A 22415-nucleotide genomic window follows, 5' to 3' on the forward strand; every position below is an offset into this window, starting at 1 on the left:
CTCCCACTAGACCACGGAGGCGGTCAAACGATATGGAATCATTTGGTACTAATTTACAATTCCACAAATGTTTCTACTTTCACATGTCTATCATATTGTTGACATTACTATTGTTTAGAACACATGCAATGCCGAAATTCAAACTAACACCACCTCGAACAGCTTGGACTCATACCAAGAAACTCCATTAATTAAAAGTTACCGACCATTTCATATTTTAGGTGCCTGGGAATTTTTGGAAAGATTATGTATTACCGGAAAATATCATTTGGCCTTTGGCTTAAAACTAATCGTTTACCTGCTTTCAGTGTCTGAATATAAAAACGCTGTAAATTCATAAACAACAGATATAGCAAGCCAGAATCTGGAGAAAAATAGGATGATGTATTAGTTCATTTTACAACAAAACAATTGAATGATATACACATGATGCCATTTCAATGTGAATTTTTTTTTTAACAAATACAACAAAGAATTATAGCAACAAATAAATGTTTAGATATTGTGAATTTGGTCAATATGTACTTCCTGCGTTCTGTTAAATTTAAGATTTAATTCCTACTTTAAGTTTAGTAATGAGTATTAAATAGTTAGTGACTTGTTTTTCTTAATGATTTGAACACCTTTCCATCAACCGCACCAAACTGCTGACCACGCGTTTTGGTTCTGTTTTAATGTCTATTATAAATAACCAACATATATCAATATTACTTGATAAAAAAATGCTTCTATTTCTTTCTACTGGGGCGGTATTAACATAAGTCAGACGACTTGTTTTACTATTCCAGATTCATTTACTGGATAAAAATATGTTTAAATGATCATTTATTGACATAAGAAAACAATATAGACTGAAACTTCACTTTTTACAATATAATGGCCATGTGTGAATAAAATGTACCAACAGTACCCAAGGTAAAGTAACGGATCCTCTGAAACAATGATTGATCTTTTTGTCTGAATATGAAAACGGCTGTAAATACATTAACAATAGATATAGCAAGCCAAAATGTGAAGAAAAATAGGATGTGTTGGTTCATTTTACAACTAAAGAATGCAATAATCTACCGAATATACCGAATTACGATGGTTTCTGTTTAGAATACAAGAAAGAATTATAGCAAAAAATGCATATTTGGAAATGATCATTTGCTAAGCACAATGAACGGCATGTGTCATATTTATTTAGCATATAATAAGATTGTTCACCTAAGCTAATTCCGTCTCAGGTTATTGTTAGTCTCAAGGCTTAATTAACTTCATAGGACTGTTCTGCTATTACAAAAGGTAAATTTCCTTTGTTGTTTTAACTAAGTGTAGGGGTACTAGGAATGTAGAGACAATTGAAGCCAGTGATCTATGTAATTAACTCATTCAAGACAACTTGAATCAAGCAAGTACACAGCTTTGATTCTACTCCACGTCAAAATGTCTGTCGCCTCCTTGATCATTGATCAAACAACATCTGTTAATGACAATAATGTCGGCGTGTACACATGAAAGGAGTTGTTTCATTAGTGGTTTGTACAAGTAAGACGAGTTCTATGGATGAACAACTTCTTTATTACAATTAGTGCGACGTTTCGCACTAATTGTAATAAAGACGTTGTTCATCAATAGAACTCGTCTTACTTCATCACACCAACTTCTAAATGCTACTGAAAGAAGTTGATTTGTACAAGCTAGTGCTGAGACGAGTCCAAAGTCAGAACCAGACAAAAAGTTTGTTTGTGGTCTAACTCTTCCTTTGGGCAGGGGTCGAAGTTGGAAAAAGGTCGTGCGTGACCTATATATACTACATTTTCCCCTAAATTGCCTTTTCTGCAGAAATCTTAGTAACTTTTATACATATACTGGTTATTTTATTATTTTCATATTTTTGTCAATGATATGTTGAATTCTACCAAAGGACTGTATATTTGGTTTATGTGCTGGATAACTCTTTGAAATGTTTTTGAAATTTTTATCACTGATATTGAAGGTCAAATTCACACTCAAAAATGATAACTCATGAAGGGTTGAAGTGTAAGATCAAGGCAATAGTGAAGGGGTCATTCATAAAGTATTTCTGCAATTATAACTAAAATGCCTATTTCTGGAGATATTTGTGAAGCATTAAGCACATAGTTGTTATATTATTTGAATACACATATATGAGCAGTGGTTACAAATCCGGTGTCAAATTAACTCTCAATCTCTTTTAATAAAAGAATTCACAGTAACTGAGGTAGAGCTCGATGTAGTACCATAAAACTAGGGTGAGGCAAATTTCAATGAAGTTAGCATTTTTGATATAACAAGTACATGTACCGTTACAAATAGTCTTATAATCATCTCACTAGGACCAAAGGCTCAAGTGAGCACATTGTCAATGAATTTTTCTGTTTCTCAGTACAAACTGGAAGTCTGGACATGAAATTTAAGGATATCATTATACGAGAACTGATGTTTGTTCATTAAATACCAATAACATCTGAAAAGAACAATATATGAAATTGAACAATTGTCTTCTCCAAAAATGTTTTAGGAGGATATTTACCATTAAAGTAACACAGAATATTACAACAGCTATCTGTTATGCAGAGGCTAACATTATTTACCAGAAACAAGACATGAAGAAAATTTGCATCCGGATACCTTCCGGAAACCTTCAAATTTCATGGTATTTTCAAGATAATTTTTGTATGTGTTTCACACTTAAGTGAACAAAATGCACCCCCCAAATTTTGACATTTTGTTTGGAAGGTTTCCGGAAGGTATCCGGTCCGGATCCAAAATGGGTAGGTATCCGGAAGGTTTCCGAAAGACGGAAACGTACACTTTTTTGCTGTGAAATTTACTACCCGGGTACCAAACGCCGACTTACCCGACCCTACCCGGGTACCCACTGTTGGTCTCACAGCTGGGAGTTGGGAACCCAATGTCTAATTGGAAGTAGTTTAACTGTAGCCCTGGCAAAAACTGTTTAGATACATGTATGAAACCAGAGACTATATAGTAGGTATGTGGTCTCTCATGAAACGACCATGCGTACACTTATGTTGACTGAAGCTTTATCTTTACTCAAACATATACAAATCAAAAGGAATGTGTGCATCATTATAAAGAATGGGAACATTAGCAACTTTTAGTGTAACCCCTGGGCGCTAGTGAGTTTTTGTGACTAACCACAGGTCCGGGTAATACAACCCCCCCACCCCACCCCCCCCTCCTCTAAATCTCATCTCACAATTCTCTTTCAGTTCAAAAAGTGTCTCCCCTCAAAAAAAACCCACAAAAAAACAACAACCCAAAACACCAGGCTTCATTGGTTATTTGAGAATAACATCTTCTTCCAATAAGGCTTTCACTTTTTAAAAAAGAGATTAATCCGCGATGGAAATAAGGTTCCACTTAGATAACGCATTAATTCTTCAAGTAAGATAGCCTGTTGGAAATATAGTTTGTATCATGGATAAACCAAGACAATCAAAATATACATCGACATTATCTGCGACTTGTTTTCGAACACGTTTATGTCAGGACCACACAATATCAGTTTATGTTGGTGTTAGTATCTTGTAGTTATTGTAATTATTGTTTATCCATAGAACTGTATCCCTTGTTCATCATGCGAACTTCTTCACTTCACCGATGTCCTTTCTGAGTGGGTACAAACTGATTCCCATATATGTATATACTTTTCCGAGTGACAGCCTATGTTTGACTTACACCAGAAATCGCATCGTAGCAATCCAAATGGACACAATCCTATGACATGAACAACATTATTTTTGTAAGAGCAAGTCAGTAGTGTGTAGAACAGTATTTCAGTTATATCACGGCGTGTCAGCTTGATGTGGGAGGAAAGGCCGAAGTGATGCAGGTCTCTCACATTTACCACCATCGGTTCCTCAGCACCGAAAGAAGGCGGTTCAGGGGATTTGGAAACCTTTGTGCTGATTATTCTATCAGACCATCATTGTTCTATAACGACTTGTGTTGCCAAGTGACCCTGATTGTACACAGAATATGGCCCCTTGGGGATTCCGGACTACAATGAAATATTACTAAGTTTGACGTAAAACAAATCACCAGTCCAGTTAACAAAGCCATCTAGTTGAAGTCGGTGTAGGCTTCTGGGGTGACAGCTTATCATACACACATGTACGTTTCCTGGAAAGGTGCCTTAATCCGTTAGTGTGGGTTCGAATATCGGATAGATGGAGTATTGGACTTTGTCCTTTACTAAGAATGTATCCCAAATACAAGAATAACAGGTTACATTTGACCACTTTGAAAAGGACATTGTCGTATTCATGGCATTTGGACATTGGAGCCGTGTCAGTTTACAGAGGGGTACGCAAGACACGTGATCTAGACTATCATTTGCCAGACTTCCATATTTGTTGAAGCCTTGATGGCTGAGTGACTTGGTTTGCTGACTTTGTGTGCTGGCGATTAGACACATCATTGTAACGACACCATGGAAGAAATGAAGAACAAGAAACATTTCTTTCGTTTTGTATTTAAATCGTTTTCAACAACTCGTAAAAGGGGAATCTGTGCATTAGACATACATGGAAGCACTATCAAGATGTACAATTCAGACTTTTGTAGCCACTTTGTTATTCAATGATAAATCATTGTCGACATAAATAAGGTCAAACATAGTCACTGTAAGTTACAATTAACAATCATTAACAACATTCCAATAACAAACGCTTAAAAATCCACTCTAGAAACCTCGAACACACATGTTATACGTCTCTGTGGGGACATAAACCCAAGAGCTGATGAGGTCATCCAGTTTGCTTCTCTTGGTCAAATCCAAGTCATCAGATTCTCGTTTTCTCTTCAGACTCGTGGTATATGTAGAAGAGACACAAGAACTATCCCAACAGAGCGAAGACGGGTACACTTGTTGACCAGATGGAGGGCACGGGGAAGTCGCGCAGGAATCTGTCTGGAACCACGTGACATCTGAGAGACTGAAGTCGTCTTCGGGTTGATCTGATGATGTAGAGTCGATGATGTCATCAAACACACTCTGGACCAATGTGGAATCGGAGTCACTACTGGCAGGATGTAAAACGTTTTCTGTGGAGCAGTTTTCTGTAAAACAAAAACAACAATGAATGAAAATGTTTTTGACAATTCTACCTCATATTTTACTAAGCACCTTTGTTATTGCAGGTATATAGTTGATATCTCCACCATGGATTATACTGAAATCTGTAAGATCATGAATGTATCTTTTCATATGAGGTTGATACATACCTATAAGCTCAAACAGATCATCAGTGAGTAAGTCTTCGGAGATGTCGTCGTGCTTTAGGGCCGACAACCACGACTGTCGTGTCGCCGGTGACGCTACCAACAGAGCAGGATGATACATGTGTTGTGGATGGTCCAGACCGGGGAACTTGGTGGTATCCAAGTCGTAGATGATGTTGGTGTCGATACTGAGAGGTTGAAGCAGGTGAGATGGTACGTCCATGATGAACAATGTGAATGGTGGACTAAGGCGGGTACTGGGTGTCTTAAACCCAGCTGTATCACGTGACCAATCAGGGAGATTAATAAGCCTCGACCCATCAAAGCTGAGATAATCTACTCAGAATGTCTGGATGTCGCGACATCACTAATTACTGCGTGTGAAATGTTATTTGTGGAATCACTCAGTATTAAAATCTCTATAAAGAATCTCTTTCAAGGGTACAAGCCGACACTGCTATCATTAACAGGTGTTGTTGTTTCAGCAATAAGCAGGGAGGTGGCAGTCTTCTTGGCGTGGAGTAGAATCAAAGCTGTGTACGCGTTGATAGTTGACATCAGAGAGTTCACTGCAACGCTCCATGAACAAGATCCTTTGAGTGAGGTTCAACTGGAAGCGTCTGTTAAGCCTTCATCATTCAGTGTAGATACTGCGAAAGACGTCGGCATATTTCAAAGTAAGGAAGTGGTAGGATTCTCTTCTCGGCAATGTCAAGAAACCGACAGTCAAGCAAGCGATTTCCTCCACATAAACATTTGATGGTATTAATGGATATTGACCACGTCACGAAATATTGACATTTGTTTCCAAAGAGTTAACATTATTCAAGGCTATAAAATTTGATTATACGGGTTTCGCAAACAACAATTTCGTACAAACAACAGCCTTGTTTGACAACACTACAAAGATATACACTGAAACGTCACCTTTACAGTAATTAAAGATTTTGCTATCCAGAACTTGTGTCTACTTTAACAATTTTGTATAGTATCACCTAGGGTATATGTAGAGATGTTTCTTGTTGAAAGATGGTTAATGACATGGGCTAACTGCCTGCTGTTGGTGACATATCGTTAATATGTGTCTTTCGAAGGATGTTTTCTGAGGATTAACCGATAATCCTTTGACTGAGAAAAAAATCTCGGCGATTCCTTTGTCTCAGTAGAACACTACCATTAACAGGTGTGAGAGGGTTAGTTAATGAATATACATGAATATCGCGACTTTGTGTTGCTCTGAATGGTTCTTAGTAGTACCTTAACAGCCCAGCTGATCAATTAGATCGGATAACTCTCCTCAGCTGAATCTGCCAGTGGTCGTAATATCCTAAACTCGACAGCTGAGGTATGAAATGCTTAGTTGGGGCAAGTTACAACATCGTATTGAGAACCGGACGGACGGTTGGTCTGCTTACTTACTTACTTTGGAGATTTAACGTGCGCTTTCCGACTGATGCGTATTTCGCACACGGGCCCGGCCAGGCCATTTAATGTGTTTCCGAAAGGGGCGAGGGTGGTCTGTGCAACCCAAGAGGGGGCTTTAGGGGTTGCTTATATAGAATTTGGGAATTTTGAGATTTGGAATAGATGCTGATGGGGTTGGGGAGGAGAACTAAGGGAGCTGGGTATGGTGGATGATTGTTTGTTTATGTGATTTTGATTTGGTAGGTTATTATGGTTTTAGATGCGTTTTATTAGTTCCGTTTTTATTAAGAATACGCCTAAGGCCTTGAAGTTTTCTAGTTTATTTTGTGGGTTTAGTATTGCTTCTAGAGTGAGAGCCTTGTTTAGATTGAGGGTGGTTTGTAATGCGGTTCGATGTGTTAGGTAGTGTGTGCAGTGGATGAGTGCGTGTTCTGGGGTTTCTGGTTGTTTGCAGTGTGGGCAGTTACCTGTAGTGTGTTTTTTAAATTTTTTTAGGTGGTTATTTAGGTTGGTGTGTCCTGTTTGGAGTTTAGTGATTACTCTGTCGATTTTTTTTGATGGATGGAGAATTTTTGGTTTGGTTAGTGGTTTGCTGAGCACTCTTTTGATTTTGCTATTTGAGTTTAGATATAGGTTATGCCATTTTTTTGTGATTTTTTGTTTGTTTACACTTTTAATTTCTGATTTTGAGATGGGTAAGTTTAAGCTTATTTCTGGGATTTTAAGGGATAGTTTAGCTGCTTTATTGGCGTTTTCATTACCGTATATTCCTACGTGGGCGGGTATCCACAAGAAGGTTATTTGTTTGCCTGCTTTTGTTAGGTCGTTGGAGCTTTTAAGTATTTGATTTATTAATTTAGGTCGGTTTTTGGTATTTTTGTTTTGGAGGGCTTGTAGTCCACTTAGGGAGTCGGTAAGTATTAGGATTTTTTGGTTGTTTTTGGATTCTTGATTGTGGAGGGCTGAGGCCATGCCCATTAGTTCGGCCGTGAATATTGATTGGTTATTTGGGAGTCGGAAGGATTGTGTGGTTTTAGTTGGTTGTGTGGTATGGACTCCGAAACCCGTGTGTTTGGAGGTCGGATCTGAGGATCCGTCCGTGTAAATGTGACACCAATTTGGCCAATTTTTGTGTATGTATGCTAGTGTGGTAGTTTTAGCTATGTTTGGGTCGGTTTGTTTATTTATTTGGCTAGCTAGTGTTGTGTCTATTTTGAGTATTTTAAGTTTAGGGGTGAAGATATTTGATTGTTTGCAGTTTTGTTTAAGATTTTTAATTTGGTGTTCATTTAGGTAGTTTGTTATTCTTTGGGATATTGGGGTAAGTAAGGGGTGTTTACGAGCTAGAGCTTGGTTTTTAGGGCTGATGTTTTGGTTTATTAAGTTTTGGATGAGAGGGTTTGATTGGGACGCGGCCCAGAAATTTAAGCTTAGCTGTTCCCTGCGTAGACTTAGTGGCATTTCTCCTGTTAAGGCCTGAAGTGAGGTGTAGGAGGTGCCATGTTGGGTGCGTGTAATGAGTTTGAGAGCCTGATATTGTATTGAGTCAAGTTTTTTGGATAGAGAGTTGTTTAGGGTGTTGTATATGGCGCAGCCGTAGTCTAGTTTTGATCTAATTAGGGATATGTAGAGAGAGAGGAGAGTATCTTTGGAGGCTCCCCAGTTAGAGCCAGTTAGGCATCTTAGGGTGTTTAGGTCTTTACTGCATTTAGTTGTTAGGTTTTGGATGTGAGCATCCCAGGTGAGATGTTCATCGAAAATAAGTCCTAAGAATTTGGTTTGTTTTTGAAATTTGATTGTTTGGTTGTTTAGCTGGAGGATTGGGGAGGCGGGTTTCATGTTTTTATGTTTGAATACTATTCCTGTTGTTTTTTCTGAGTTAAGGGAGAAGCCCCATTTGTCAGCCCATTGTTGTATTTTATTAAGAGATTTTTGGAGTAGATTTGTGGCCATTTTCATGCTTTTAGTGCGGATCCAGATGGCTCCATCATCCGCGAATTTTGATGTGTTTACTTTAGGGGATAGACCCTCGAATAGATCGTTTATCATTATATTGAAGAGGGTGGGGCTGAGGATACTGCCCTGTGGAGTGCCATTTTCTAGGGGACATTGGTCCGATAGAGTTTGGTCTATACACACGGTTATTTTACGATTGTTTAGGAAGTCCTGGATGTAGTTTATTATCTGACCTTTGAGTCCTATTTTTTTAAGTTTTTGTATTAGCCCATCGTGCCATACCATGTCGAAAGCTTTAGAGAAGTCTAAGAAGACGCCTGTGGTATATTGTTTATTTAGTTGTCCTGTCTTAATATCTTGTTCTAGTCGGGCGAGGTTATCTAGGGTTGAGCGGCCAGGAGTGAAACCGCTTTGATCTGGGTTTATGGTGTTATTTTGGGTTAAGTAATGTTGTAATCTATTTTTAGCCATTGATTCCATTACTTTACATAAGTTTGAAGTTAGGGATATTGGTCTATATGAGTTAGCTTGATTAGCTGGTTTATTAGGTTTAGGGATTGGTATGACTAGGGCCTGTTTCCAGGGTGTAGGAACCTGTCCGTTTAGGTAGATGAGATTGTATAGTTTGAGTAGTGCCTGGAGCAGTTTTAGGGGGAGTTTTTTAATTATTTGGTAAGAGGTTAGGTCTAATCCTGGGGCTGTGCCCTTTTTCCTGTTTTGGATTACGTAGAGGAGCTCCTCCATTGTGTAGGGTTGATTTATTTCTAGATTGTTATTGTTTGGTTCTTTTGTGGGTTTGTTTTCTGTTTTAAGTTTATCTTGGAATTTTTGGCTGAAGTTGCTGTTACTGCTAACGGCCGAAAAGTGGTTGGCGAGATTATTTGCTTTTTGGGCGGGGTTGGTTGAGTTGTTAATGTTAGGGTTTTTTTTATGTCGTTTTAAGCCTCTAATGGCGTGGATTTTGCGCCAGACCGTTCTGGCATCTGTACGGTTATTTATACCTTCGCAGAATTTTTTCCAGTCTCTACTTTTGGCTATTTGGACTAGTTTTTGAACCTGGTGGTTTAGTTCGTGGGCTATGTTTAAATATTTGTAGTCGCGTTTTGCTTTATTGAAGGCTGATTTACGTTTTCGTCTAGTCTGTTCTATTTCCTCATTCCACCATGGTACCGTCGGTTTGCCTGTCTTAGATACTTTGAAGGGGATGGAGGTTTTGGCTGCGTTTATTATATAGTCTGTTAGGTTTTTACAATAGGTTTCTGGATCATTATTTTCTATTTCGTTTAAGTTAGCTTCGTTGCAGATATCTTGGAATTGGTCCCAGTTAGCTTTGTTGTAATGGAATTTTGGTTCTTGGTTTTCTGTTTGGATTGGTACGTTTGTATTTCCTATGGTTATGTTTATGGGGAAGTGGTCGCTACCTAGCGGGACGTCGCTAGTTGGTCTGGCTGTATGTATGGTAATGTACTGCAAGGGTGTAACTGTTTGATTGACATTCTAAAACTTAGTGAGTAAATAAATAAATGGATAACAACTTCTTGATGATGGTAGGTATGTTTGCATTATACGTTGTGATAAGAAGATTAACAACAGGTAATAGATAACAGGTAGCAGACAGATGATAGGCTGAAGCCATGTGTACGGTCAGGATAACAAATCGCACACAGAGAATGAAGCCAGCTGTACAGCAAGAATAAGGATTAAAAAGTTGTGACAATCTGAATGGAAACTAATTAAGAAAGGTCTATTGGTTGATTAGATCTTCACAACACGAAATGTAATGTCCTTGATCTCTGTTGATTGAGGTTTGTGACGGCGGATTTGTGTACCTTCTGCGAGTTTTTCTTTAGTGAAGTCGTGACGTTTGGTTGAGAGGATTTTGTCAAACAGAATTGGAGAGAATTTTTGCTGGTGGTCGGAGAGATGCATTAAATCTTGTAAGAAAGACAGTATGATGGAAATGTAGTTTGCATCATAGGAACCACGGCACGAGTAGGGAGATAGTCAGATTATACATTGACACGATCTTCAAGTATTGTAGATGACTAGTCATGCCGGGACAACTCACAGTAGCCGTCTCGATCTTAAACTGTCACTCCTCCCTCCCAAAAAATCCTTTAATTATGGGACCGACCATTTGCTTTTCCGGAGGCCTGTAGAAAACGTCTTTACTACATGCATTGTATCTTTACTATTTTTAATACTGGAAAAAATCATCTTGCCCTTGGCGTTACAAAAAAAATGTTCGGCTTCATATTTATAGAAGCCTTGCTAACTTCATATCCATATTTGTAGAAGCCTTGCTGACTTCACATCCATATTTGTAGAAGCCTTGCTCACTTCGCGTGTTGGCGATTAGACACATCATTGTAACGACATCATGGAAGAAATGAAGAACAAGAGACATTTCTTTCGGTTTGTATTCAAATCGTTTTCAACAACTCGTAAAAGGGCAATCTGTACATTAAACAAACATGGAAGCACTATCAAGATGTACAATTCAGAGTTTTTTGTAGCCACTTTGTTATTCAATGATAAATCATTGTCGACCTAAATATGGTAGTCATTGTCGTATTCATGGCATTCGGCCACTGGAGCCGTGTCAGTTTACAGAGGGGTACGCAAGGTACGTGATCTAGACTTATCATTTGCCAGACTTCCATATTTGTTGAAGCCTTGATGGCTGAGTGACTTGGATTGCTGACTTTGTGTGCTGGCGATTAGACACATCATTGTAACGACACCATGGAAGAAATGAAGAACAGGAGACATTTCTTTCGGTTTGTATTTAAATCGCTTTCAACAACTCGTTAAAGGGCAATCTGTGCATTAAACAAACATGGAAGCACTATCAAGATGTACAATTCAGATTTTCATAGCCACTTTGTTATTCAATGATAAATCATTGTCGACATAAAAGAGGTCAAACATAGCCACTGTCAGTAACAACTAACAAGCATTAACAACCATTCCAATAACAAACGCTTAAAAATCCACTCTAGAAACCTCGAACACACATGTTATACGTCTCTTTGGGGACATTAACCCAAGAGCTGATGAGGTCATCCAGTTTGCTTCTCTTGGACAAATCCAAGTCATCAGATTCTCGTTTTCTCTTCAGACTCGTGGTATATGTAGAAGAGACACAAGAACTATCCCAACAGAGCGAAGACGGGTGCACTTGTTGACCAGATGGAGGGCACGGGGAAGTCGCGCAGGAATCTGTCTGGAACCACGTGACATCTGAGAGACTGAAGTCGTCTTCGGATTGGTCTGATGATGTAGAGTCGATGATGTCATCAAACACACTCTGGACCAATGTGGAATCGGAGTCACTACTGACAGGATGTAAGGCGTTTTCTGTGGAGTAGTTTTCTGTAAAACAAAAATAACAATGAATACAATGAATTAAAACGGTTTTTTTAACTCTACCTCATATTTTACTAAGCCCCTTTGTTATTGGAGGTATATAGTTGTATGTTATCTCCATCATTGAATATACTGAAATCCGTAAGATCATGAATGTATCTTTTCATATGAGGTTGATACATACCTATAAGCTCAAACAGATCATCAGTGAGTAAGTCTTCGGAGATGTCGTCGTTCTTCAAGGCCGACAACCACGACTGTCGTGTCGCCGGTGACTCTACCAACAGAGCAGGATGATACATGTGTTGTGGACGTTCCAGACCGGGGAACTTGGTGGTATCCAAGTCGTAGATGATGTTGGTGTCGATACTGAGAGGTTGAAGCAGGTGAGATGGTACGTCCATGATGAACAATGTGAATGGTGGACTAAGGCGGGTACTGGGTGTCTTAAACCCAGCTGTATCACGTGACCAATCAGGGAGATTAATAAGCCTCGACCGATCAAAGCTGAGATAATCTACTTAGAATGTCTGGATGTCGCGACATCACTAATTACTGCGTGTGAAATGTTGTTTGTGGAATCACTCAGTATTAAAACCTCTATAAACAATAACTTTCAAGGGTACAAGCCGACACTGCTATCATTAACAGGTGTTGTTGTTTCAGCAATAAGCAGGGAGGTGGCAGTCTTCTTGGCGTGGAGTAGAATCAAAGCTGTGTACGCGTTGATAGTTGACATCAGAGAGTTCACTGCAACGCTCCATGAACAAGGATCCTTTGAGTGAGGTTCAACTGGAAGCGTCTGTTAAGCCTTCATCATTCAGTGTAGATACTGCGAAAGACGTCGGCATATTTCAAAGTAAGGAAGTGGTAGGATTCTCTTCTCGGCAATGTCAAGAAACCGACAGACAAGCAAGCGATTTCCTCCACATAAACATTTGATGGTATTAATGGATATTGACCACGTCATGAAATATTGACATTTGTTTCCAAAGAGTTAACATTATTCAAGGCTATAAAATTTGATTATACGGGTTTCGCAAACAACAATTTCGTACAAACAACAGCCTTGTTTGACAACACTACAAAGATATACACTGAAACGTCACCTTTACAGTAATTAAAGATTTTGCTATCCAGAACTTGTGTCTACTTTAACAATTTTGTATAGTATCACCTAGGGTATATGTGGAGATGTTTCTTGTTGAAAGATGGTTAATGACATGGGCTAACTGCCTGCTGTTGGTGACATATCGTTAATATGTGTCTTTCGAAGGATGTTTTCTGAGGATTAACCGATAATCCTTTGACTGAGAAAAAAATCTCGGCGATTCCTTTGTCTCAGTAGAACACTACCATTAACAGGTGTGAGAGGGTTAGTTAATGAATATACATGAATATCGCGACTTTGTGTTGCTCTGAATGGTTCTTAGTAGTACCTTAACAGCCCAGCTGATCAATTAGATCGGATAACTCTCCTCAGCTGAATCTGCCAGTGGTCGTAATATCCTAAACTCGACAGCTGAGGTATGAAATGCTTAGTTGGGGCAAGTTACAACATCGTATTGAGAACCGGACGGACGGTTGGTCTGGCTGTATGTATGGTAATGTACTGCAAGGGTGTAACTGTTTGATTGACATTCTAAAACTTAGTGAGTAAATAAATAAATGGATAACAACTTCTTGATGATGGTAGGTATGTTTGCATTATACGTTGTGATAAGAAGATTAACAACAGGTAATAGATAACAGGTAGCAGACAGATGATAGGCTGAAGCCATGTGTACGGTCAGGATAACAAATCGCACACAGAGAATGAAGCCAGCTGTACAGCAAGAATAAGGATTAAAAAGTTGTGACAATCTGAATGGAAACTAATTAAGAAAGGTCTATTGGTTGATTAGATCTTCACAACACGAAATGTAATGTCCTTGATCTCTGTTGATTGAGGTTTGTGACGGCGGATTTGTGTACCTTCTGCGAGTTTTTCTTTAGTGAAGTCGTGACGTTTGGTTGAGAGGATTTTGTCAAACAGAATTGGAGAGAATTTTTGCTGGTGGTCGGAGAGATGCATTAAATCTTGTAAGAAAGACAGTATGATGGAAATGTAGTTTACATCATAGGAACCACGGCACGAGTAGGGAGATAGTCAGATTATACATTGACACGATCTTCAAGTATTGTAGATGACTAGTCATGCCGGGACAACTCACAGTAGCCGTCTCGATCTTAAACTGTCACTCCTCCCTCCCAAAAAATCCTTTAATTATGGGACCGACCATTTGCTTTTCCGGAGGCCTGTAGAAAACGTCTTTACTACATGCATTGTATCTTTACTATTTTTAATACTGGAAAAAATCATCTTGCCCTTGGCGTTACAAAAAAATGTTCGGCTTCATATTTATAGAAGCCTTGCTAACTTCATATCCATATTTGTAGAAGCCTTGCTGACTTCACATCCATATTTGTAGAAGCCTTGCTCACTTCGCGTGTTGGCGATTAGACACATCATTGTAACGACATCATGGAAGAAATGAAGAACAAGAGACATTTCTTTCGGTTTGTATTCAAATCGTTTTCAACAACTCGTAAAAGGGCAATCTGTACATTAAACAAACATGGAAGCACTATCAAGATGTACAATTCAGAGTTTTTTGTAGCCACTTTGTTATTCAATGATAAATCATTGTCGACCTAAATATGGTAGTCATTGTCGTATTCATGGCATTCGGCCACTGGAGCCGTGTCAGTTTACAGAGGGGTACTAAGGTACGTGATCTAGACTTATCATTTGCCAGACTTCCATATTTGTTGAAGCCTTGATGGCTGAGTGACTTGGTTTGCTGACTTTGTGTGCTGGCCATTAGACGCATCATTGTAACGACATCGTGGAAGAAATGAAGAACAAGAGACATTTGTTTCGGTTTGTATTTAAATCGTTTTCAACAACTCGTAAATGGGCAATCTGTGCATTAAACAAACATGGAAGCACTATCAAGATGTACAATTCAGACTTTTGTAGCCACTTTGTTATTCAATGATAAATCATTGTCGACATAAATAAGGTCAAACATAGCCACTGTCAGTAACAACTAACAAGCATTAACAAGCATTCCAATAAGCAACATTTTAAAATCCACTCTAGAAACCTCGAACACACATGTTATACGTCTCTTTGGGGACATAAACCCAAGAGCTGATGAGGTCATCCAGTTTGCTTCTCTTGGACAAATCCAAGTCATCAGATTCTCGTTTTCTCTTCAGACTCGTGGTATATGTAGAAGAGACACAAGAACTATCCCAACAGAGCGAAGAAGGGTCAAATTGATGACCAGATGGAGGGCACGGGGAAGTCGCGCAGGAATCTGTCTGGAACCACGTGACATCTGAGAGGCTGAAGTCGTCTTCGGGTTGGTCAGATGATATAGAGTCGATGATGTCATCAAACACACTCTGGACCAATGTGGAATCGGAGTCACTACTGACAGGATGTAAGGCGTTTTCTGTAAAACAAAAATAACAATGAATGAAAATGTTTTTGACAATTCTACCTCATATTTTACTAAGCCCCTTTGTTATTGGAGGTATATAGTTGATATCTCCACCATGGATTATACTGAAATCCGTAAGATCATGAATGTATCTTTTCATATGAGGTTGATACATACCTATAAGCTCAAACAGATCATCAGTGAGTAAGTCTTCGGAGATGTCGTCGTGCTTCAAGGCCGACAACCACGACTGTCGTGTCGCCGGTGACGCTACCAACAGAGCAGGATGATACATGTGTTGTGGACGTTCCAGACCGGGGAACTTGGTGGTATCCAAGTCGTAGATGATGTTGGTGTCGATACTGAGAGGTTGAAGCAGGTGAGATGGTACTTCCATGATGAACAATGTGAATGGTGGACTAAGGCAGGTACTGGGTGTCTTAAACCCAGCTGTATCACGTGACCAATCAGGGAGGTTAAAAAGCCTCGACCGATCAAAGCTGAGATAATCTACTCAGAATGTCTGGATGTCGCGACATCACTAATTACTGCGTGTGAAATGTTGTTTGTGGAATCACTCAGTATTAAAACCTCTATAAACAATAACTTTCAAGGGTACAAGTTGACGCTGCTATCATTAACAGGTGTTGTTGTTTCAGCAATAAGCAGGGAGGTGGCGGACTCCTTGGCGTGGAATGTACTCGAGTGATAGTTGACATCAAGAGTTTATGACAGAACGCTCTGAACAAGTAGCCTCTGGCTGTGATGTTCAACTTGAAACTTAAAGCCTTCATCAGTCTTTGTATGATAGTGTGCAAGATGACACGCTATTTGTCTCATTTCCTGTAAGAGTTGTTCAAAATCGTATTCAATACGGTAATCAATAATACTACACCAGTTCCTCTTTGTGTACTTTCACTTTTTTTATATAGGAAATACCTGAACATATGGACGACGCCATATGTCTCCAATATTGTTTTCATTGTTTCTAAATGATCTGGAAACAGTTGGATATTCTCAAAATTGCCTTAGTGTTGTTGTTTTTCAATCTAACTTAATGGTCAGTTAGATCTCTCCGTTGTTTTTACAAACAATAACTCTTTCAAAACCTCTATAAATGCAATTTGTGAATCTGCCGCAAAGATTTTATTACAAGTAATTTGTATAAGAACATTTAATCTGTCAATAAAATGCCAAATATATACCTTTGGGTAAAACCAATTCTCTTTATTATATGGTTGTGAATTCTTGGGTTTTGTAAATAGTACATAAATTGAATTAAGTTTTCATGTAAGTTACTTCCTATTAAGAAATATACACCTTTATACATGTTGTATGGAGAGCTCGGAAGAGTACTCGTCATTAACTCCGTTAAATGTCGAATGGTATGTTTTGGGGCTGAGCTCTAATCTGGCAAAGATCAAAAGTTATCAAGAATCCAAAATCAAAAATTAATGCTATATAATGAATTCAGTATAAAACAATAGCTGTCATAAATGATTACAATGTTTAGAAGGTATTTTTAATGAAATGGGCTAAAGCTTTTATTGGTTAAGCCAACAAAGTTACCGATCATTTCATAATCTGGGTGCCTGGGATTCTTTTGAAAAGAATATGCAATACCGATTATATCATTTGGTCTTTGGCTTCGTTTACCTGTTTACCTTATCGTTTACCTGCATTCAGTGGTGTATACACGTTGCGTTTAGTTACAGCCACTGTATCCTTCCTAACCCATAACTAATAACAAAAAACTTTACAGTTGAGTACGACCCCAGCATCCAGGAATGGGTTAGTTTTTTTATATGTCTGGTTATTAGCAGATGTGATCTTAGCATCAGCAAAATTTAGAATTGGATTATGACCAACATACTATAGTATCACAAAGTTTATGCTACAACGATAAATAAAAATTGGAGGTTAAACTGTTAGATTAGTATTCTCAAGAGATAAGGAATATTAATGAAAATACAAGTTGACTTTTTTTTGACATAGGAAAACTTCAGTTTTTACAATGTGATGGCCATTTGTGAAAAAGAAATGTACTAACAGTACCCCAAGAAAAGTAAAGGGTCCTCTGAAACCATGATTGATCTTTTTGTCTGAATATGAAAACGACTGTAAATTCATGAACAATAGATATAGCAATCCAAAATGTGAAGAAAAATAGGATGATATATCAGTGCATTTTACAACTAAAGAATGAAATAATATACACATGCTATCTATAAATGTGGAAAAAAAAACTATATACCAAATTATGATGGTTTCAGTTTAGAACACGACAAAGAATTATAGCAACAGATAAATATTTGGAAATGATCAAACGAAAAACTGATGACAAATAATAAGGTTGTTAACCCCTGCTCATTCAGTCACAGGTTATCGTTACTCAGAAGCATTAATTAGCTTCATAGGACTGTTCTGCTGTTACAAAAGGTAAATTTCCTTTGTTGTTTTAACTTAGTGTAGGGGTACTGGGAATGTAGAGACAATTGCAGCCAGTGGTCTATGTAATTAACTCATTCAAGACAGCTTGAATCAAGCAAATACACAGCTTTGATTCTACTCCACGCCAAAATGTCTGTCGCCTCCTTGATCATTGCTCAAACAACATCTGTTAATGACAGTAATGTCGGCTTGTACACATGAAAGGAGTTGTTTGTTTAGTGGTTTGTAAAGCTAACAACATTATACCACATTATATTGGATGCTGTTTTAACATCTCCACATTGATGTCTGTCTGTAGAGTGCGAAATGAGAATAGTTGGAAGCGCCCGTTAAATCTCACCATATCGTTCTCTTTTAGTTAATAAAGTGTCTTCCCTCCTCAACCAAGCTTCATTGGTTGTTTACGAATAAGATGTTTTTTCCGTTTTTTAAAAAGAGGTTACTTATGAAACCATCTCCCTAAAAGGTAAGAGAGGTATATAGCCACCCCAGCCTGACGAGCCAAGAACATCTGCTCCAAGCCAGAACACAATGAAGACGAACTACAACAGCTACACACTTCAACAACTACCCTGCCATACCAGTAGACCAGACGATCAACACCAGCTCAACCCTAGAGGGAAGAACCCATGCCACCAAACAGCTGACATGTACCACAACCGGTTCATCAGCACCGAAAGAAGGCCCGAAAGAAGGCGGATTGGGGGATTTGGAAACCTTTGTACTGATTGTTCTATCAGACCATCATTGTTCTATAAAGACCTGTGTTGCCAAGTGACCCTGATTGTACACAGAATATGGCCCCTTGGGGATTCCGGACTACAATGAAAGAGGCAATCCAGACTCGACTATGTAAATGTCACACAGATGGAATATTACTGAGTTTGACGTAAAACAATAAAACAAATCACCAGTCCAGTTATTAAAGCCATCTAGTTGAAGTCGGTGTAGGCTTCTGGGGTGACAGCTTATCATACACACATGTTCATTTCCTGGAAAGGTACCTTAATCCGTTAGTGTGGGTTCGAATATTGGATGGATGGAGTACTGGACTTTGTCCTTTACTAAGAATGTATCCCAAATACAAGAATAACAGGTTACATATGACCACTTTGAAAAGGACATTGCTGTATTCATGGCATTCGGCCATTAAACCGTGTCAGTTTACAGAGGGGTACGCAAGGTACGTGATCTAGACTTATCATTTGCTCAGACTTCCATATTTGTTGAAGCCTTGATGGCTGAGTGACTTGGTTTGCTGACTTTGTGTGCTGGCGATTAGACACATCATTTTAACGACACCATGGAAGAAATGAAGAACAAGAGACATTTGTTTCGGTTTGTATTTAAATCGTTTTCAACAACTCGTAAAAGGTCAATCTGTGCATTAAACGAACATGGAAGCACTATCAAGATATACAATTCAGACTTTTGTAGCCACTTTGTTATTCAATGATAAATCATTGTCGACATAAATAAGGTCAAACATAGCCACTGTAAGTTACAATTAACAATCATTAACAACATTCCAATAACAAACGCTTAAAAATCCACTCTAGAAACCTCGAACACACATGTTATACGTCTCTTTGGGGACATAAACCCAAGAGCTGATGAGGTCATCCAGTTTGCTTCTCTTGGACAAATCCAAGTCATCAGATTCTCGTTTTCTCTTCAGACTCATGGTACATGTAGAAGACACACAAGAACTATCCCAACAGTGCGAAGACAGGTCCACTTGTTGACCAGATGGAGGGCACGGGGAAGTCGCGCAGGAATCTGTCTGGAACCATGTGACATCTGAGGGACTGAAGTCGTCTTCGGGTTGGTCAGATGATGTAGAGTCGATGATGTCATCAAACACACTCTTGGCCAATGTGGAATCGGAGTCACTACTGACAGGATGTAGGAAGGTTTCTGTGGAGCAGTTTTCTGTAAAACAAAAATAACAATGAATTAAAATGTTTTTGACAATTCTACTTTATCTACCTAAGCCGCTTTGTTATTGGAGGTATATAGTTGTGTGATATCTCCACCATGGAATATACTGAAATCCGTAAGATCATGAATGTATCTATTCATATGGGGTTGATACATACCTATAAGCTCAAACAGATCATCAGTGAGTAAGTCTTCGGAGATGTCGTCATGCTTCAAGGCCGACAACCACGACTGTCGTGTCGCCGGTGACGCTACCAACAGAGCAGGATGATACATGTGTTGTGGATGGTCCAGACCGGGGAACTTGGTGGTATCCAAGTCGTAGATGATGTTGGTGTCGATACAGAGAGGTTGAAGCAGGTGAGCTGGTACGTCCATGATGAACAATGTGAATGGTGGACTAAGGCGGGTACTGGGTGTCTTAAACCCAGTTGTATCACGTGACCAATCAGGGAGGTTAAACAGCCTCGACCGATCAAAGCTGAGTGTCTGGATGTAGCGACATCACTAATTACTTCGTATGGAATCACTCAGTATTAAAACCTCTATAAACAATCTCTTTCAAGGGCACAAGCCGACACTGCTATCATTAACAGGTGTTGTTGTTTCAGCAATAAGCAGGGAGGTGGCAGACTCCTTGGCGTGGAGTAGAATCAAAGCTGTGTACGCGTTGATAGTTGACATCAGAGAGTTCACTGCAACGCTCCATGAACAAGGATCCTTTGAGTGAGGTTCAACTGAAGTGTCTGTTCAGCCTTCATCATTCAGTGTATGATACTGCGGAAGACGACGGTTATTTGCTTCATTTCCTGTAGAAGTTGTTCAAAATCTTATTAAAGTTGTCACTACACCACTTTAACTGCATTGTTTAGGAAGTACCTGGACATAGTGACGTCGTCTATTGCTGTCCTTTATTGACCAGTCTAGTTTTGATCTAATTAGTGATATGTAGAGAGAGAGGAGGGTATCTTTGGAGGCTCTCCAGTTAGAGCCAGTTAGGCATCTTAGGGTGTTTAGGTCTTTACTGCATTTAGTTATTAGGTTTTGGATGTGAGCATCCCAGGTGAGATGTTCATCGAAAATAAGTCCTAAGAATTTGGTTTGTTTTTTTAAATTTGATTGTTTGATTGTTTAGCTGGAGGATTGGGGAGGCGGGTTTCATGTTTTTATGTTTGAATACTATTCCTGTTGTTTTTTCTGAGTTAAGGGAGAAGCCCCATTTGTCAGCCCATTGTTGAATTTATTAAGAGATTTTTGGAGTAAATTTTGGACCATTTTCATGCTTTTAGTGCGGATCCAGATGGCTCCATCATCCGCGAATTTTGATGTGTTTACTTTAGGGGATAGGCCCTCGAATAGATCGTTTATCATTATATTGAAGAGGGTGGGGCTGAGGATACTGCCCTGTATCCGGACGGGCGGTTGGTCTAGCTGTATGTATGGTAACGTACTGCAAGGGTGTAACGGTTTGATTGGCATTCTAAAACTTAGTGAGTAAATAAATAAATGGATAACAACTTCTTGATGATGGTAGGTATGTGTGATAAGCAGATTAACAACAGGTAATAGATAACAGGTAGCAGACAGATGATAGGCTGAAGCCACGTGTACGGTCAGGATAACAAATCGCACACAGAGAATGAAGCCAGATGTACAGCAAGAATAAGGATTAAACAGTTGTGACAATCTGAATGGATACTAATTAAGAAAGGTCTATTGGTTGATTAGATCTTCACAACACGAAATGTAATGTCCTCGATCTCTGTTGATTGAGGTTTGCGACGGTGGATTTCTATACCTTTTGCGAGTTTTTTTTTCGTGAAGTCGTGACGTGTGGTTTAGAGGATTTTGTCAAACAGAATTAGAAGGCTTTGGATTTTTTGCTGGTGGTCTGAGAGGGCTATTTTGCTGTCTGCTTTGGCTTTTGAAATCTTATGTTCTTTGATGCCGGTATCTACCACGCGGGAGGTTTCATCAATGTACGATTCACCACAGGTGCAATTAATCTCCTAGATCATTCCTTTTTAAGAGTTGCTTTTTGGGGGGAGGTTTGGGGCCAACTCTGTGGAGGATGGTACTGAGCGATGGGGAGCCAGTGATGTCTGACTGGTGCTTCCGTAGTTTACTAATTTGAATACATGACACTTTATTATGGATAGCAACTTCTTTTATTCCTTGTCACGACGTTTCAGAGTTACTTCTGGGTCGTACTTCTTGCTCAAGCATTTACCTGACAAAAAATAACAGGTAAGGTGAGGAGAAATGGGGTTCAACTTCGCGTCCAAGACTAGTGCACTTATACAGCCTTGTACTAGTCCGGGGTTATCCCGATTTTTTAGTGCTAGCCCACTGAGATACCATGGCACAGTTAAACATGAATACTGACTACGAGCCGACCAGTCAGACAGGGTAACAAGTTTCATTTTTAACGTCTTTTGTTATGACGCGGCCGATGACGCTCGACTACTAGACCACAGAGACAGTGACAAAGAATAAAAGAAGTTTTTATCCCTATAAAAGTGTCAT

At 39.0% G+C, this 22415-nt stretch overlaps 4 protein-coding genes across 4 annotated transcripts; all 4 read right to left on the reverse strand.

The window, feature by feature from the left end:
• Positions 1-4717: 4717 nt before the first annotated feature.
• Positions 4718-5479, reverse strand: LOC139443417 (uncharacterized). The gene is made up of 2 exons (XM_071224408.1): positions 5260-5479; positions 4718-5094 (listed from the first exon to the last, which is right to left on the reverse strand). The coding sequence occupies exons 1-2, from the start codon at positions 5477-5479 to the stop codon at positions 4718-4720; spliced, it is 597 nt and encodes a 198-aa protein (XP_071080509.1).
• Positions 5480-11635: 6156 nt separating this feature from the next.
• Positions 11636-12410, reverse strand: LOC139443412 (uncharacterized). The gene is made up of 2 exons (XM_071224401.1): positions 12191-12410; positions 11636-12012 (listed from the first exon to the last, which is right to left on the reverse strand). The coding sequence occupies exons 1-2, from the start codon at positions 12408-12410 to the stop codon at positions 11636-11638; spliced, it is 597 nt and encodes a 198-aa protein (XP_071080502.1).
• A 2737-nt stretch (positions 12411-15147) lies between these two features.
• Positions 15148-15894, reverse strand: LOC139443367 (uncharacterized). The gene is made up of 2 exons (XM_071224354.1): positions 15683-15894; positions 15148-15553 (listed from the first exon to the last, which is right to left on the reverse strand). Exons 1-2 carry the CDS (start codon positions 15892-15894, stop codon positions 15148-15150), a joined length of 618 nt encoding a protein of 205 aa, XP_071080455.1.
• A 3609-nt stretch (positions 15895-19503) lies between these two features.
• On the reverse strand, positions 19504-20267 carry LOC139443411 (uncharacterized). Its single transcript, XM_071224400.1, has 2 exons — positions 20048-20267; positions 19504-19880 (listed from the first exon to the last, which is right to left on the reverse strand). The coding sequence occupies exons 1-2, from the start codon at positions 20265-20267 to the stop codon at positions 19504-19506; spliced, it is 597 nt and encodes a 198-aa protein (XP_071080501.1).
• Positions 20268-22415: the final 2148 nt, after the last annotated feature.

This window comes from Haliotis cracherodii, unplaced genomic scaffold (genome assembly GCF_022045235.1).
Source record: "Haliotis cracherodii isolate W230 unplaced genomic scaffold, xgHalCrac1.p SCAF_5, whole genome shotgun sequence".
NCBI lineage: Eukaryota > Metazoa > Mollusca > Gastropoda > Lepetellida > Haliotidae > Haliotis > Haliotis cracherodii.